At 50.8% G+C, this 18,727-nt stretch overlaps 1 protein-coding gene across 3 annotated transcripts in view; it reads right to left on the bottom strand.

The window, feature by feature from the left end:
* Kif25 (kinesin family member 25) overlaps positions 1-18,727 on the bottom strand; it is a 32,853-nt gene that overhangs the window by 9,017 nt on the left and 5,109 nt on the right. For all 3 annotated transcript variants that reach the window (XM_040758262.1, XM_040758260.1, XM_021234693.2), the window contains exons 3-9: positions 17,799-17,873; positions 15,811-15,949; positions 13,686-13,789; positions 11,262-11,350; positions 9,212-9,248; positions 2,248-2,315; positions 1,195-1,269 (exon numbers count right to left, since the gene is read on the bottom strand). In XM_040758262.1, the coding sequence (XP_040614196.1) occupies positions 1,195-1,269; positions 2,248-2,315; positions 9,212-9,248; positions 11,262-11,350; positions 13,686-13,789; positions 15,811-15,949; positions 17,799-17,873 (587 nt within the window). The remainder of the gene's footprint in view (positions 1-1,194; positions 1,270-2,247; positions 2,316-9,211; positions 9,249-11,261; positions 11,351-13,685; positions 13,790-15,810; positions 15,950-17,798; positions 17,874-18,727) is intronic.

The raw sequence follows: 18,727 nt of genomic DNA, 5'->3' as shown, positions 1-18,727 counted from the left end.
TTGCCTAACAACTATGCAAGCGGTCCATTTGTTTCCCCCTTGCAGCCTCATGGATGTGCTTGGCCTTCTCTTTAGCACTGGGCATCCCTTCCAGGGTCCTCTGCAGGCCTGGCTCAGAGGCCATAAATTCCCTTAACTTGTTTCATTGGGGAGTACTTTTCTTTCTCCTTCGATTACGACAGTTTTGCAGGACGTAGAAAAAGTCTGGGTTGGCATGTACCACCTCTCAGGAACTCGAAATACGCTGTTCCAAAGTCTCGTGGCATTTAAAGTTTCCACTGAGAAATCAGCTGCAACACTCAGCCTTAAACGGGACATGTATGCCACCCCTTCCAAGGCGCTGGGGACATCCTGAGAGAGAACACAGAAAGAAGGGAAGATCTCCGGGGTGAGGGGCAGGGCTGTGGACCGCAATCTTCTGAGCATGCAGCCATTACAGCCATGTATCCATGGAAGCTGCAGTTACCTACACCAGGCCTACACAAGACTGTGCATTTTGACCTGCAGCAGACACGGGGGGTGGCTCACTGGGCCCCACTCTCTCTGCTGAACTCTTGGCTACTAAGGGACTACAGGGGGAGGAGGCTGAATCCTTGCCTTCAGCTGTGGGTCCAATGCTGAGCCCACCAGCTCTCCTGGCTAATTCCAAATCTACTGTCACACAGGTGGTCCCAGATAAACTCAGAGGGTCACAGACGAAACAACATGAACATGAGACAGAAACTTGGGGGAGCAGGGGCTAAGAGAGAAGATAAGGGACAGTGTGGGGCAAGATTAACCAGAATGCGGGGTGTGCGTGTGCGTGCATGCGTGTGTGTGCGTGTGTGTGTGTGTGTGTCTGTACGCACGCCTGTGTGAAATTGCCAGGTTTAATTAGTAAAAACAAGACAGGACAAATCTGAACAGCTCTGAAGACTCAGGACATGAAGAAGGCAGCTCCTCCAGGCCGACGGTGGACCGGGTGGGAAATAGCACAGCTGGGAGCCCAGCTGCTCATTGGATGTTGGTCCTCACATCACTTGGCTCCAGGAGAGACAGTCTCCACTGACAGATGCTAAGCCGTGCTGGGGCAACACCAGCTCTCCTGTCTCCTCTCCCTTGGCCTCTCAAGTTCTGACCATCCTGTGGCCGGAATGAGGGGACCTCACATTCAAATGTGACTATGGCACTGACGTTGGGAATATCTGAACTCACCCATCCAAAAGCGATATGAGGAGGGGGCGCAGATCTTCAAACACCACTGCCTGAGATGCTGCTGGACCGTACACTCTGGGAGTAAAGAGAGTGTCAGGTGAGTTTGAGAGGCAGAGAACTCCCATTGTATAAACACAGAAACCCGGGGGCAGTATGTCCTACAACTTCCCGTGCAGAATGCTGGCAGACAAAAGTCATATGAGAGCTGACCGCCTGCTGCTTTTCAAGCTGGCAGGGGCTCAGGGGCAAGCTGTCCGTTCACCTTAGAGGGTTAGGACGGCAGGGGCGTGGGAGGAGGGGAGACCCTTGGAACAGATGGGCCTTTGGTGGCTCGGAGTCTTCTATCTTGTGCCCTTGCCTTGTGACTGGGAGGACTGCTGGGTCCTGTCCCTCCCGAGCAGTGGTTCTCAACCTGTGAGTCTCCATACCTGGGGTTTAAACTGCCTTTTTACGGGGGTCGCCTAAGATCATCAGAAAACCAGGTATTTGCATTACAGTTCATGGCAGCAGCAACATTACAGCTATGGAGTAGCCTGAGTTCATTGCTGTGGTGGGGGAGGGTCACCACAACATGAGGAGCTGCACTAAGGCTGAGAACCACTGCTCTGGAGGCTTCCCGACTGGTGGCTCCGTCCTCTTACTCACTTGCTGGTTGGTCCCGGGGTACAGGCTGGGAGAGCCTGCATGTCTCCAGCTATGGCCCCACAAAGCCTCAGCTATGGGGTGGGAAGAATCCTCAGTGGGGCAATAAGCAGAGCCTAGATACTAGGGTCCCATCTGTCACACACCTTTCTTGGCTGAGGGATGCTATCACACCGGGCTGAGGAAGCCTCTGACACAAAGCCCCAGGGCTAGTAGTCACTGTCATCCTGACAAAATGCTACCAAGATCGGATGACAAGGGTGAGATTTTGACCTGGGACACTCCCATGTGGCTCATTTGTGAACACGGACACGGGAACCGGCAGGTGAGCCCCACATTTTCCTAAGCCCCACTGAGCGGGTACATCTGGACACTGAGCCCAGCTCTACACTCCCCCCGAGACGTTCTCACCTTTCAAAACTGTACGTCTTATCAGTGGTCGGGCGGCCAGGGAGAGCACACCTCACCAGGACTGTTTCCTAACAGGAGACAAAGCAGGGAGGGCGGGCAGATTCAGGCAGGCCTCCAGTAATCAAACAGGGTCAAGACGGGAAAGTGGTGCCCAGGCAACTCCAGCAGAGGCTTGTCTTTGTCGGCAGCCTTCCCTGGAACACACGCACAGCCCTGATGACAGACTGGGCTTGGCTGCCCAAGGACAATGCTGTGTCATAAAGACAGCAGCCAGATGGCCCTCAGGAAGGGCCATTTGATACCTGGCCCTTCAGAGAGCCAAAGCTGAGGGTATAGACATTTCAGAGGAGGCCCAGGTCACATTACATGACCACGCCCGGTAGAGGTGAACTGTCCAGTCTTAAGCCACGCCAACTTTAGCTCTTTCTGAAGGGAGGGGGTTCAAGAGGGGGGTCTGCGTAGCCCAAGCGGGAACCAGGCCGTCTTCTTGCCTGTGCCTCCGCGGGTCTCGCTGGGCCGTTTCTTCACTTACAGCCCAGGAGGAGAAGCAAAGGCATTTTGGGGGGAAAGAGCCAATAGCTTCCTTCAGCTAAAACAAGCCTGCATTGTTTCAGGCTCTAAAGCAAAATATAAACTTACAAATAAGTAGGGGGGGCTGGGGACAGGGGGATGAATGACAATGACAGAGTGATAACCTGTGGACATCTGACATCTTAACATTTAGAGTCTAGTGGGTGGTGATGGTTACAGAATAATGCATGAGGGGAACTGGTGAGTAGACTCTGTGAGGAGAAGGGTTGGCACACAAGACAAGAGGCTGACCTGAGTTCAATCCCATACTACCCTGAAAAATAAAGTTCTTTAAAAATATATGTGTGAGGGCTGGAGACATGGCTCAGAGGTTAAGAGCACTGGCTGCTCTTCCAGAGGACCTGAGTTCAATTCCCAGAAACCACATGGTGGCTCACAACCATCTGTAATGAGATCTGACGCTCTCTTCTGGCCTTCAGGCATACATGTAGGTAGAACAGTGTATACATAATAAATAAAATCTCTAAAGAGGTGTGTGTGTGTGTGTGTTATGGAGATGCATGTCTAGCTTAGGGAGCAGAGCTACAGGACCCACAGCTCTTCACTCTCTCAGGGAGGTCACTTGTCTACTGCTAGAGGCTCCGTGAAGGAGCACAGACAGGGTAGACCACTCCGTAGGGCAGTGGACTGTGAGGGAGAGGCAGAACTGGGGTGACAGTCCGTCCCATCACAGGGCTACCACATGCCATGGCAGCCTGTGGAGTCATGTGCAGATTTATACATCTATGAACCATAATGCAAATATCTGGTTTCCCTCTCTTGAAATCTCCACCACCAAATAAATTAGTCCATTACTTTTAAGTTTAGCCTCCGGTGAGTTCTTAGGACAAGAGCAGAAAGAAGCTACACTTTCGCAAAAATAAATAGGTAAATAAATAAATAAATATTTAAAAAATTGTAAGGAAGGTCTTTAGCTCAGTTGCTAAAAAATATTGTTTCCCTCTGAACTCCCCTTGACCTGGGCTTACACGGTCTACATGGCTATTGGCCCTGCTGTCCTCCAAGCTCCTACCAGGACACCCCACTAAACTCTGTTTACAGCATTCAATCTCTTCTAGTTCAAAGTTCCAAAGTCTTCCATGTTCCTCAAAACACAACAAAACACAACGAAACAAAACGCCAGCATGACCAGGTGTTACAGCAATAGTCCACTCCTTTATCTCAACTTCTGTATTAGTTACTTTTCCATTACTGTCATAAGTCACCACGACCGAAGCCACCTGTAAAACAGAGAGTCACTGAAGCTTAAGTTCCAGAAGGTTCGGGTTCACAATTGCAAGGCCAGGGCGTGGTGGAAGGAGCAGGAGGCTGAGGACTCACACCTTGAGTCGGCTGAGGACTCACGCCTTGAGTCATGAGCACAGAGCAGAGAGAGGGGGCTGGGAATGGCACAGGCTTTGAAACCTCAACGCCCACCCCAGTGACAGTCTTCCTCTATCAAGGCCACACCTCCTAAGTCTACCCAGACAGAGTCACTGACCGGGGACCGCGTATTCAAATGCCCCAAACTATGAAGGATGGCTCACTGAAAATGTCATGGGAACTCAGGGGCTCAAGTCAGTGGCGGGGAGAACCTCCACCACGGGTCAACAACAAGCTGTGTTCTCCTGAGTCTTTCAGGTAAGCTGTGGACCCAAAGAAAAGTATAAACAAGCAAGCCTCGGGCTCTCCAGGCCACGGGCAGCCGTGCGGATCTGGTCTTGCTTACAGGGTAAGGCCCGAGGTGCTGGACACCGGGATCACAGGAGGAGCCAACACAAACTCAAACTCTTCTGGCTTCAGGAATAAAAATACCATGAAAGCCAAGAGACACAAGGCCATGGGCCAACCACTCACCCGCTCAGCAGATGAGATTACAAGCCATCCTAACATGCAGGCCCGCTTACTAAACAGCTTGCATTCTGCCGATACCTCCTAAACACAATCTGAAATGCTACAGTCAAAGAAATGTTACCTTTGTTGAGTAAGACTTGAAAACACTAAGACCTATAATATGGAGGGTGCAATTTTGGCAGAGCCAGGGGAGGTCTGTTAAGGGATGTAGAATGTAGAATAACGAATTACCACAACCTGACTTCCCCACTGGCTGGCAGAGACCTGCTCAAGGACATGCTTTCTCAGTAGATAATTCCTGAGGGTTGACCAGAAGGCTGCAGACTAGAAAGGTTGGAGTAGGTGCTGTTTAGTCACTGGTACTCTGAGAGCTCACCTAAGGGATGAGAGGGTTAGCAACTTGAGGTTGGGATGTCTTGGGGGAGGGGTGTTGCTTTGTTTTATTTTGTTGGTTTTTTTTTTTTGAGACAGAGTCTCACTATGTAATTCCGGCTGTCCTGGAACTCACCATGTAGTTCAGACTGGTCTGGAACTCACAGAGATCCTCCTGCCTCTGCCTCCCAAGTGGTGGGACTGATGTTGTGCATCCTACAAAACCAGCTGTGGGATGTCTTCAGACCCCAAATCCTGAAGGTTCTGTCAGTCTCCCTTGGCTTGCCTTGGCAATGCTGGAGCTTGAGGCAATACAATGTGCATGGGGGACACAGCAGAATATACTCTGGGGGCTGGTGAGAGGGATCAGAGCTTAAAGGAGCTTGCTGCCAAGACTGGCAATCTGTGTTCCACCCCCAAGAAGCAAGTCCTGTAAGTTGACATTTGCATATGTCACATATACAACAAATAAATATAAAAAAATGGCTTTAAAGAAAAAAAATGTTAAAGATCTTTAAAGTCATTATTTCCAGAGGTTCCGTTTAATTTTTGAAACAACCGTCATCATTTATCCTTTGTAAAAAAAAAAAAAAAAGTAAGGCCATCAAATCATTGATTAAAATTATTTCCAGAGTTACTAAGGTTCATGATGCACAATCATAAGACTGGTTCCTATGAAACAAAGTTTTGAACCAGACACTAACCAACAGCCTTCAGAGAGGTTGTTGGAGCTGGAGGGATGGCTCAGTGGTTAAGAGCTCTGGCTGCCCTTGCAGAGGACCCATAGGGAGTCTCACAGCTGTCTGTGACTCCAGTTCTAGAGTGTCCGACCCTCTTCTGACCTTTGCAGGCACTGCACACACGCACATGCTGCACACACGTGCACTGCACACACGCACTGCACACACACGCACTGCACACATGCAGACAAACAACCTATACACATGAAATAAAAACAAATAAATCTAAAAGGAAAAAAAATCCTCTGAACAGCCAAACAGACTCATGCTACCACACAGTGCTATCACACTGACTCTTGTGACCTGAGACAGCTGCCATACTGACCCATGTGACTTGAGAGGATGGCCATATTAGCTCTTATAACTTACAACATACTAACTATCATGATGCAAAAGAGTAGCCAAGTTACTAAACCCATTCCTCTTGAGATTTTAAGGTGAATTCAAAACTGCCAATATTAGTGGTCGGTAGCTTTCTAAATTCATTTTGTGACGTTTGCAATAAGTTAGAGCAAAATATAAAACCAATACAACCCGATATAAGTTGACTTTTAGAGAGATTTCTAACATGCATGCCGACACAGAGGTGACAGTGTTAGTACCAAGACCCTGCACCAAACATTTAACCTGTTCAATCTTATACTTCTCTTTTTTGACATTGTCTAATTTGAAAGTGAAAACCATCTCAAACTAGCTATAAAGCTACAGTTTGCTTCCTCAAATGACAAGGACTCTTAAAACATAATCAACATGTGTTGTGTCCAATTCTGAACCCCAGAATCACCAAGAGGCCCATTTTGATGCAAGAGCAAAGAATCTTTTATTGTAGTTGTGTAATGAGCTAACCCCATTGGCTCGGGCCCTTCATCCATCCACCCCAAAGGATGACTGCAGAAAAGACCCCAAGAAACCTCGAGGCAGGGATCTTAAAGGGCAGTGTCTAGGGGTATGAAACAGTCTCGGGATTGGTGGGCTTCCAGGTTTGGGTGACCTGCCCTGTGTTGATTGGTCAACTGGTTGTTATGGCCCATAGGCCCTCCCAGGGTGGTTGCTATGCTCTGCACGTCACTGTTGTGCACTGTCCGTAAAGCACACCCAGAGCCGTAAAGCACAGCCCCGCCAGCTAACTTCTGATTGGTTCCTTGCCATGAGGAGGGCATCTGACCTTAGTGACCAGGACAGGAGGGGCAAGGTCATGCGAGCACATGCTAGCCTGTCATGGCTGCTAAAACGTGGGGGGGGAGGGGGCTGGTCCCTTCACATGTTATTCATCATACCCTGTGAAGAGTGGCTGAGTTAGTTCACTTTCTGCTGCAAGAACAGAATAGCTAACGCTGGGTAATGCATGAAGAGGTTTGTTTAGATCAGTTTTGTTGTTCAAAGATGAGGTAACCTTGGTGGCTTAACCTTTGCTGTAGTCCTATGTCATGTCACAGTTGCCATCTTTCTGCATCACTCTCTTCCTTACTACCTTGAGATACACTGAAACACAGGCATGTTGTTTCTTCTAGACCGGCTGGCCAGTAAACTACAAGAATATGCTTGTGTCCTACTACTGAAGGGACCAGCCCCCTGTTTTAGCAGCCATGACAGGCTAACATGTGCTCGCCTGACTTTGCCCCTCCTGTCCTGGTCACTAGGAGGTCAGATGCCCTTGTGGCAAGGAACCAATCAGAGGTTAGCTGTGCTTTACAGCTCTGAGTGTGCTTTACAGACAAGTGCACAACAGTGATGTGCAGAGCATAGAAACTGCCCTGGGAGGGCCTATGGGCCATAACAACCAGTTGACCAATCAACGCAGGGTAGGTCGCCCAGGCCCAGAAGCACACCAATCCCGAGACTGTTGTGGACTTCTAGACACTCCCCTTATGCTGCCCTTTAAGGTCCCCACCTCGTGGCTTCTCGGGGTCTTTTCTCCAGCCATCTGTTGTGGTGAATGACGAAGGGCCCGAGCTAATGGGGTTAGCTCATTAAACAACTACAATAAAAGAACTCTTTGCCTTTGCATTGAAGTGGGTCTCTTGGTGGTTTTGGGGTTTCAGAATTTGGGCACAACACTACCTCCCTATGCTGAGATTATAGGCATACACACTCACATACTGCGACCCTTTGGGGCACATTCATAATCAAGTCGTCACAATGACAGAACTTGCCATGCCACCTTGACATGACTTCTCGTTAAAGGCAATGGAGAACGGCGGGCACAAGGACCTCTCTTTCCTTCTGAAATCTGGAGATGGAAGCCCCACCTAAGGGTGGTTTTCTCACTGGGGGGAGGTCAGCCTTCCTGTGTCCACACTCCTCCTCTTAGGGTCAGACCCAGGGCTGTTCGGCTGGTTCCAATCACAGCCCCAAAGACTTCAGTCTGGAAGAGATGGCCCCTGCAGCGTGGGACAGATCCAGGCTGAACCCAGGCAGGTAGCCATGTGGGCCTGTGGCCTGTCATTAAGACGTAAGGCCATCAATCTCGAGTTCAGTGCATGTCACAGCTTCACAGAGAAGACTCTGTCAACCCCAAGGGCAGCAACATCCACAGGGGACTAATGGGAGGCCCCAAATGGCTACTGGTGATGTTCCAATTTCTTCTTTTGTTCTGAGTGCTTTAGATGGGATCACCCATAAAGATAAAATTCCCCTCAACAACTATTTATTTTTACTGAAATCTATTTCTTGTGGGAAGAGGACCATAGGCGTGCAATTCTTCCCTTCACACTTCTCAGTATGTATTGAGGTCCTAGCAGCTGTAAAGGTGACCAGCTTGTTTGAACAGTGAGAGCTTAGATGCTAGCATCAGCTTGCATTTCAGTTGGCTTTTGTCCCTCCCTGAGTTCCATTTCCAGCCTAGCATCTCTTGCAGTGGGTTCTGCATCCCGAGACACGGTCATCATCTGTGGAACTTCATCTATTACGGATACCAGGGTCCCAGTATAGTCATCTAAGACGTCCCCAAACCCTAAGCATGGTACATGTCCAGCCACAGTTGGGTGTTTGGTCCCCATGGGTACCACTAAGCCTGTCTGCAGATAAAACCAAGATATCTGAGGACGTTAAGAAGAAGCAGAGTCAGGCCTGCTTCAAATTCAGAACTGTAAAGTCCACACTTCACTTAACTGCTCTCTTATTTTCTCAATGGCTGAAATCTTAGTACTTGCTTGCTTGGATCTTTTGAAGCAGAAAGTCAACCCTGGTGAAGCAACCTCCTCACACAGACGTGCCATCAGGAGTGTCTATCTCCATGTCTATTGTCTCTGGCTCCAACACAAGTAGGAAATAAATTATGTCCTTATTCTCTGTGATCATGGCACAAAGAATAAAACCAACACATGCCCCTTCCATCCATGAGTGCTTCCCAGTTAGGGGCCCCAGGACAGAGGGATGCAATGCAGCAGTAAAAAAGTCTCTGACTTAGCCCACTAGGGCCTACTTACATCATCCGCAGCGTGGACCACTTCTCCAGGGGTGGGGCTGTAAGGTAAGACAGGGGTATGAGGGCACCATCGTGTGAGGCTTCTTCCTGAGCTCCTGGCATCCGCGCTCCACACACCGTCAACCTTCCTACGCTTGCCGCTGTATTTCCACGCTCTGCTTCCCTGGGCTCTGGACGCTCTCCCCGAACGCTGTGTTCCCAAACCTCTGCCGCAAAGCCCACCTTCCCCTTCCTTACCTTTCACTTCCTATTCCCACCTCCTGCACGTGTTCTGAGGTGGGTCAGCCACGGGTTAGGATGATCCATGCAACGTGTGACTGCCCCCCTCCCCCCACATCCAGTCTTAGGACAAGAGTGATGAGAAAAGCATTGGCAGGCTGTGTGCCTACACACAGGAGCTCCAATGCCTACAAGAATCAGGAACCTGGGGAGGGGGGAGCAGTACGTTTCTAAACAAGAACTGAAGGAGAACATGCCACAAGGGCATCAGTGGAGGCTCTGCCACCCCAGAGGAACTCTGAGGGAGATGAGTGGCCTAGTGGAGCATCTGGCTCTACAAGACACGTCTGCATCCCAGCTACTCAGACTTCATCTGCAGAGTGGGATGCAGTGGGGGTGACTGAGACAGCTCTCATTGCCTCAGCGAGTGCTCATTCAGACCAAGGATTTCGGTGAAGGGTGGTGGTGGTGGCCGCCGTACCCTGAAGATGTAACAGAAGCAAGCCTGTGAACAGGATTTGGAAGGCATGTTCAGGAAAGCTCACTGCTCTTCTGAACTAAGTCTCACGGGACACTGCTCCTCTCTGGCTGTGGCTCTGGACAGATGACCATGGCTATGAGTGTGGAAGTATCTTATGCACCATGGTTGGCAGAACAGCAGACTTAAAGATTTGAAAAGAAAACACCTCTGCCACTGCCAAAAACAGAGACAATATTTGGGGTGTGGCCATGTTGCTCAATGGTTAAGAGCACTTCGAGATGTGAGTTTGGATCCTAACACCCACATGACAAGCCAGGCAGGGTCTTGCATAATGATAACACGTCAGGGGTGGAGGTTAGAGAATGCATGGGACTCACTGGAAGCCGACCGAGATGGAAATTCAAACTCCAAGTTCAAGGAGAGACACGGCTTCAAAAGAATAAGGTGAGGAATGATAAAAGAGGATACCCAGCACCCTCCTGTAGCCTCTGCGTATACACACATGCAAACGTGTACACATATAACACACATGCATGTGTGTGTGCACACGCACACCTCCTGTAGCCTCTGCGTATACACGCATGCAAACGTGTACACATATAACACAAACACACATGTGCACATACACACACTTCCTGTAGCCTCTGTGTAGATACCTATACAAGCATGTACACATATAACACACACACAGGTGACATGTGTCACACTACTACGAGTGGGTGATATAAATAGAAAAGTTTCAGCTAGGCCTCTCAGAAGACAAAAACTGTTATGAGATGGGACAATGGGATCCATAGCCTGGAGCAGGCCAGGCAGTCAACACACACTGCAGACCAGGGAGAGCAGCGCAGCCCAGGGTCGGGGGCTTGGAGGTGAGAGGATAGGAGCAGATGGGGGGAGGGAGGCAGAGGTCTCCTCTTAGGAGCACCTGCCCTGCTGAGCTTCGTGGTCAAGAACTTACTGCAGTGTCACACTCGTGCCACCAAGACCCCGTAAGTCACAATGTGACATCCCTTAGCCTTGAGGAGAGGTCTCTAGAAGGAGGACGAAGGGACGCCCCCTTTGGTATAACCTAAAGGGAAAGGCTGGGTGGGATGGTACCCTGCTACTTGGAAAGGACAGAGACTTGGCCCGATGAACATGCTTAGGCATTTATTCAGGCAACTCAAACCGGGTCGCGATGGGCCTGCCCTGCATCGTTAACAAGGAGCGCCACCCTGGCACCAGGAGCTACTCCAGGGTCTAGGGCTGGCAACACAGGGCACAGCAATTCCTGCCACTATCCAAGCCTTTCTCTTCAGACACGTCCCCAACCCAAGCCATGCACGGACAGTATGGGAAAGTAAATTACCAGTTCTGTGAAGCCGAACCATCCAGCTTGTTATCGAATGACAAAAAGGGACGAATGCGACAGTGGACTCGAATGTTTCCCTTCAGCTCCTGCAACAACAAAGAACTTTCAACATCACCATCACCGAGGCTGGCTCAGCTGCAGGTGGCCTGACCTCTGAGATCCCCCACAGGGCAGTCATTATTCAGCCTTAACAGATTTGTTCATTAAGAGGCAACAAAAAGCCATTTCCTGGTATCATGGGCTAAATCTCTGGGCATTTTAAGAGGAATTTCGAGCATTTGGCTTGTGGCCTGTATGCTGACCCTCCACATGGCCATCCAGATGACATTATGGTGATGGGCCACCCAGAGGGGAATAAAGCGAAAGGGAGCTGTGCCGTCAGGGGCAGCAGATGGATGCAGCATTTATGTTGTTCTGTGGATACTGTTAGCATAGGATTCAGTACTGGGTAAAGGTGGGTTCTGTGTCTGCCAAGCTGGTCTCAAACACTCATGACTTTGAGGAACTTGCTGCTTAGGCCTGGTTGACAAGGCCTCTTTAGCATGGTCGTTGACACCAGGGGGATTGCCCAGAAGCAGCCAGCCCATCCATCTTCTACTGAGTGCCAGAGAGCATCCTGAGCTCAGCTATGATGCCGTCAGTCACCACCTTCTGTATCCATTCAGTCAGTCCAGTCCAGTCCCGCTGCCGCCCCAGGGTGGCTGGAGCCCATGGAGCCTGGTTTCTTCCCTTTTCAGATGGGGCCTCTGCACAGAGACTGGGATTGAGGGATTGAGGCGGTCCCTACCCCAGCAGGCCTCAGTCAGCACAGCCCTGGCTCCCATAGCTGACTTGGGTTGGAGACAGCCAGTCAGACCCAACATACCTGCTAACCAGGTATGCTGTAACCAGAAGTCTCTGGACGCCCTCGCTTCCACCCAGCCACTCAGACCACAGATGCACACTCAGGAAAATGGGGGGGGGGCATTAGCATGGCAGTGAATACGCCGGTGAACTGCGGTAGCAATGGTCACATAGGAGAGCAGCCCTGGAATGCTTCACAAAGGGGGACTCGGACGTGGACAAATGAGAGACCCAGGAGAGGATGGGGGGGGTTATATACAGAGCCCTATACATGCTGGCGTTAGAGACAAGGGATCTTCGCCACTCTGGAAAGGGGGTAGGGAGGATGGGACGGCCATCCTGTGGGCAGGAGAGTCCAGCGGTGAAGATGCTGTAACTAAAGCTGAGGTCGCTGCCTGCGCTGGTGTGGGGGTCACCAAGGTGGCCGGGTGATGTCAATAGCCGTGGGCTCATCCTTTTGTACGCTGTGAAACGTGTCTCTGCCTAAGGCGCCTTCTGATTGGCTTAGTGAGGAGCTGAGTGCGGGACTTCTGGGGAGAGAGGGGACTGGGGAAGAACTTGAGGCACGGGGGGGGTTGCCACCACTGAGACACGGAGGGAGGCAGGGGTGCAGGACGGAGGAGAGGCGAAGAGCCATACGGCGGAGTGCGGACGAGGACAAACGGTCAGTGTGAGCCCTGGGAGGTCACGGCACAAAGGAAGCCCCGACAACAGCTGTTCAAACACGACCCTTGCTACCAGAGCCTGTCTGGGCTGAGGCCGCGTGGCCGCGTCCTGGGGACCCCATGCTCTTCAGCATCCGTTCTGTCACCCTCGCCTGTCAGGCTTTCTGCATCTGACGCTGGCTCAGCCCATCGACACTGCCTGATGTTTTGCAGTTTTTTTTTTGTCATCCTCAGCTGTGGGAACTTTACCTTTTTGTGCCGAAGGCATCAGAAAAATGAACACACGAAAGTCATGGAAGAGCCGAGTGGGTGTTTGTGAACACTGCGGAGAGACCCCCACTCGTGGCCGGGCGCATGGGGACAGGGTTCTCATCGCTCTTCTCCCCTGGGCTTCCCTCTATAGCACACAGTACTTCCCCCAAATGTTTGCAGTTAGTCTGTGCGTCTACCCAGTCTTCAGTACCCGGAAAGAAGTGGGAATGCCTTGTTCTCGTGCGCTCTTGTTGGGTTCTCCAGGGAGGGGGACTTTTTCCTTAAGAACCAGGAGTGCTGTGAAGATTAAAATGTTTGTAGTATGTGTGCATGTGTGTGTGTGTGTGCTTGGTTTTTTGTTGTGGTTTTAGTCTGCTTTTCTTTTTTTAAGAGAGAAACAGAACATTAAATTGGGTAGGTAGGAAGATTGGGAGGGTCTGGGGAAGGGGAAAAACATGATCATAAATATGATGTATGAAAAAAAAGTTTTCAATAAAAGTTTTTTAAAAACAGAGAAAACCCCTAGGATGCTTTAGCCAGTGCTTGCCACCCTGCGAGTACCCAGATTCTGGTCAACTGTCACTCAGGTGTGGCCTCACCGTCGTCCCGTCCCGGTGCCTTCTGAGTTGCTGAGCCACTTGCTGGCCAAGCGCGTACTCACCACCAGGCTGTTGTGGAGGGCTCGCCTCCTCTGCTGCTCCAGGTAGTAGCGCGATTCCAGCTCCTGCAAGCGCTGCTGTAGATGTGTGGCCTCTGACTGACAAGCTGCAGAGGGACAGTTCACCCCAGGTTACAGTCCAGTTCTCACGAGGAGACCCTGCAGTCTCCTACCCAAAAAAATGATCTAAATCATAAGGAGGCTTGTGGGTAGGCTGTGAGCCTTAGTGGATTCTCCAACCGAGGTTCTGGATGCTCAATGCTCAAGGTAACTAATGATTCCCAAGGGGTCCTGGCTCTGATGACCGGCCACCGTGGGCTGAAATGTTTCCAACCCTGAAGCTTGCTCAAGTATCAAAGGTTTCCATGATGTCCCCACTGTGTGGGACACGGCCACGAGGCAGACATTGGGCTGACTTTCAGCTCTTGTTATACATTTTGGGACCCGACACTTTCTCTGTCCCACCAGGATGACCACATCTTTTACAGGAAGAGCAGCGCCGCTTCACAGACTCCTGGTGCCTGCCTCAGACACAGCACAGGTGAGAAGCCCTACTCTGAGGAATCCAGCTTGGCTGACAGATGGTCTCTCATCTTCCTCGGCCTATAACATGAGCTGCTGCTGTCTGCTCTCCTATCAGATTTAGGATGTTGGCTGAGATCTGTCTCTTGAGAAGAACGGGCGGGGACATGCTGTCTCAGTTGACAAGGACCTCCTGAGACTCCCCTTCCCCCCCAAAGCCTGGCACCATGAGGAGCAGCCTGGGATGCCCTCCCAGCTGCATTTCCCAGGCACCGCAGGCACAGCACCTGTGGGTGGTGGGGAGTGATTTGTGGCTACGGAATCGCCATACACATCAGCACTTCCTAGGGAAAAGCCACACTTGCTGTACTCTCCGCTCTCCCCTTCAGATTGTCGTGATTTTTCCCTGCTCCTCCTGGGAAGGTGATTGACTCTTCCCATGTGACACGCACATGAAGACCATACTCGTGCATACTATACACGTACTACCCATGAGCACAGACCACACACACTCCACATGTACTCATCACACCCAGCAGGCACGTGCACCACACACATGAGCATGTGTACCCATGCACATATATCACATCATACAACCATACATACAAGCACACACATGAAGACACCGTAAACCATATACGCATTATACACACATGCGTATGCCACACACACATGCACATGTACACAAGCATACTGTGCACACATATACGCTCACACCTACTAAAGTCTCAGGAACCGCCAGGAGGTTCTGACCTGAAATGACCTGTACTATGGAGACTACAGTGAAATCCTGGGGCAATCGTTATCTCATATAAAATGCTAACCTAGCCCCAAAGCAGCAAACAGCTGTAAGGTTTGATGCACCTCTTTTGAAATAGCAGCGTGTGATGCGGAAGTCCTGTGTATGTGTCAATAAAGCACTGTTGGCCAATAGGGAAACAAGATAGGTGGGACTAGGAGTCCAGGAGGATTCTGGGTAGGAGAAACACTGGGGTCACGATGTAGCCCTCCAGAGAAATAAGATGTCCGGAACTTAGTTCCGGTAAGAGAAATACTTAGATTAACAATTATGGGGTAAATACTTAAGTCAGAGCTAGCCAGTAAGAAACAAGCAAGGCCAACAGCCTCATAATTAATATAGCCTCCTGTGTGTTTATTTGGGACTAATGCAGCTCTGGAACCAGGCTGGCAAGGAAAACCTTCCCTTTACAAGCGTGGATGTGGGTTGCATGGCACTGAAGGATGAACGGGGCTCTTGCACACGCGGCGCTGCGGGGAGGAGATAAGCAGGGCTCTGGAAATGACAAGGGGACTGGGGGAACAGGACACTCTGCCTCCTGTTTTGGAGGAAAAATGACCCAGGCAGCTCATGGCCCTGAACATCCAAGTTAAGAACATGTTACATGGGCGTCAGAGGGGAAGGGAGGGTTTTGTAGCAAGGTGAGCTGCTGGGGGGGTGGGGGGGTGGGCAGACCACCAAACACTGCAGGGGGAGCCATTTCATCACGGTGTTCATTATTGCCACCACATGAGGCATGCGCCACGAGTAAGAAGAAACGGGGCTTGAGTCCCAGGTTGGGCACTGTTCGTACAGTTGCGCTCTCACCTTGAAGAGCCTCGAGGCTCAGCTGTGTCCTCTGCACAGCAGCCATTACGTCAGAAAGACAGCTCCGGAAGTCATCCTGATAGCTCTGCAAGAGCACCAGGAAGGACTGTCGAAACTCCTTGACATCTCGTTGAAGTTTCTGTGTAATGAAAACACAGTTAGCCCAACCGATCGTGTGTACAACCAGTCACAACAGCCCCACAGAGTACGGAAGTGGCCTCCAATCGGCAACCCTGCAGTAGCAGCCTGACATGAACGAGAGGCACGTGAACCCGTGGTCCTCATGCAAGGCGAGTGTTTACCACACACAAGCCCAGCTTCCCTTCAGAAGTTTTTTGTTTGTTTGTTTGTTTTTTTGAGACAGGGTTTCTCTGTATAGCTCTGGCTGTCCTGGAACACCCAGAGATCCACCTGCCTCTGCCTCCCGAGTGCTGGGGTTAAAGTGTGAGCCACCACTGCCCAGACCCCTTCAAAAATTCTCACTCAATAGCTCTGGGGTTAGTGCTTTGAGAGCAGCAGCTCATGGTTCCATATATTCCATATTGTTGAGATTGTTAGGAAACAGAAAACCAAGGACATGACCCGTTTCTGTGGCCCGGCTCGCCGACCCATTTCACCACCTGGTGATTTTGGTGGAGCACTGGGGCTGTGTTAAGCAAGAGCAAAGCTCTGATGGGCTGTGCAGACCAGCTTCTGGAAGCTTCGTTATCACGGAGTCAGGCCAGTAAGAGCAGCTGCCGTACCCGTGTGCGTGACAGGGTTCCAGGAACGGCCTTCATCAGAACTTTCGGGGAACTTTGGGAACAATGCAGCTGCATCCTGTGCGTCACACATTCCCCCGTCCAGCCCCGCAGTCACCCCAAGGACTTCCAGCATGATGACCTGACAATGAGTGGATGACAGGATGTGGCATGGTTTAATATTTACTCTCCATAACGCATCGTAACGTGTTACTTGAGCTTAACCATAGGGCGTTTTGTCTCTAGTTATGAATAACTGGAGACTCTTCCATTCACAGAAATATTGTAATAAAGATGGCAAAACTAAACTGAATGAGGTGATTTTACCATAGGAACATAGCTATGCAGCTTGTTCAAAGACAGGCTGATTTTACTAAGGTGGGAGAGAATTTACAGTGAGTTCTACATGAGCCCGTAGCCTCCACCTCTGACCACGGCAGGTTAATCCTGTTTGCAGATGGTGTTTACATTGCTTTAATGGGTTTTATATTCCTGTTTCCCACCCTGGTCGCATTGTTTTCGACATAAGGTAGAACAATGCTTTTAATCAATAGTATAAAAATATCTACCACAATCTCTCAATGGAGACTTGCCAAATACACTGACATAGCTGTTTCCTAGCTTTTCCTCCAGAAGCCACTGACGGTCTAAGAACTGGCTCGTCTGTGATGCTGGGGCAGGGGAGACCTATGTCACTACAAACACCTTCTACCATTAAACTTTGAAATAACCACTGTGGGGGCTGGAGATATGGCTCAGCGGTTACAGAGCACTCGGGGTTGGTTCAGTTCCCAGCACGCACGTGGCAGTTCATAACTGTAACTACAGTCTCAGGAGACTGGATGCCCTTTCACCCTGAGGGCAACTGTACATGCATATGGCACACGGACGTACGTGTGGACAAAAGACCCACACACGTGAAAATAACAGCAGCTGTGGCTTATGAGACTACGTGTCCACTGCTGCTACCTCAAGCCATTTGTCTACTGGCCAAAAACGACTGCTATCTATCTCATTTTTGCTCAGGTGCCAATAAGTGCTTTGGGGCTTTCTTTTGCTGAGCATTGGAAAGCTGAGCCTGTGCCAGCGCCCTGGGGTGAGCCTCTTCTGACAGAGCAGAGGCACGAGGGCTCTCCTGAGCCCTACACCACTCGACAGTCCGTGCGTGAATGGAGGTTGTGGCAGTGCTGAGGTCACTGCTGCCCTGGTCGGGCAGCCAGGCTGGAGGAAGGGTGCGTGGATGCTTCCCTGGTGACACTGCCTCATCCTGAGCAGAGCGCAGAGCCGGGCCTCACGGCTGCGTCTCTTCGTCCTCTCCTGGCACTGTATAGAAGGGAAGAAAACACGATGCAGAGTTTAAAGCCTTGAAAACCCAGCAGGTACCTCCCCAGCCCCCCAGGAAGAAGCTACTGATGGTCTGTAACACACACCACACAGGAAGAGAGATGCCAACAGAGCCGGGGCGGGGAGAGTCAGACAAGGAAGACAAGGAGTGTGGACAGTTCAAGGTTAGGGGTCTTGGGGCTGGGCCTGAAGGCACTGGCCAGGTAGAAGAGACACAGAGAGAGCCCAGGCCGAGGCTGTGAGGGGCAGACCTCAGAAGAGAAATGACAGGAAAGAGGTGCAAAACCCGGGCGTTCACTTGAGGGCTGGGCAAATCTGGGGAAGGCTCTCCCTAGCAATGCTTTTCAGCAGACACACACTTTTAGAAGACCTTTCTGGGTTTTTGTGATACACCGGGGGAGGTGGCAGGAAGCACTCCCCAGGGAATGCTAAGGGGACCATCTGAGACTTCAGGAGGACCAAGAAAAAACATCCAGGCTCCAGGACAGGACAGCAGAGACACCGGAAGGGTCGGCCACAGCTCTGCAGGGGTTTCTGCAGGTATCAGTGCTAGGGCCCCAAATGAGCAAGGTGATGACTGTGGGTTTTGCTTCATTCTGTTGCTTTCCTGTGTGTTGGGGGGGCGCGGAGTGGAGGCATCTATCCTTCCACTGTCTTTACAAGCGGGGGTGGGCGCTGACAGACCCAGCCTCTCAGAGACACACATCTCACAGGGAGCCACACGTGTGTCCCCGTGTCAACGTGAAGAGCTCACGGTCATGTGCACTAGCAGACCAGTGCTTGGTTCTCACTCTGTAGGACAGAGAGGGAAGCAGGGCCCTAGCCTCTGGCGT

This window comes from Mesocricetus auratus, unplaced genomic scaffold (assembly GCF_017639785.1).
Source record: "Mesocricetus auratus isolate SY011 unplaced genomic scaffold, BCM_Maur_2.0 Super-Scaffold_100018, whole genome shotgun sequence".
NCBI lineage: Eukaryota > Metazoa > Chordata > Mammalia > Rodentia > Cricetidae > Mesocricetus > Mesocricetus auratus.
This window is presented reverse-complemented; position numbering and strand designations above follow the sequence as displayed.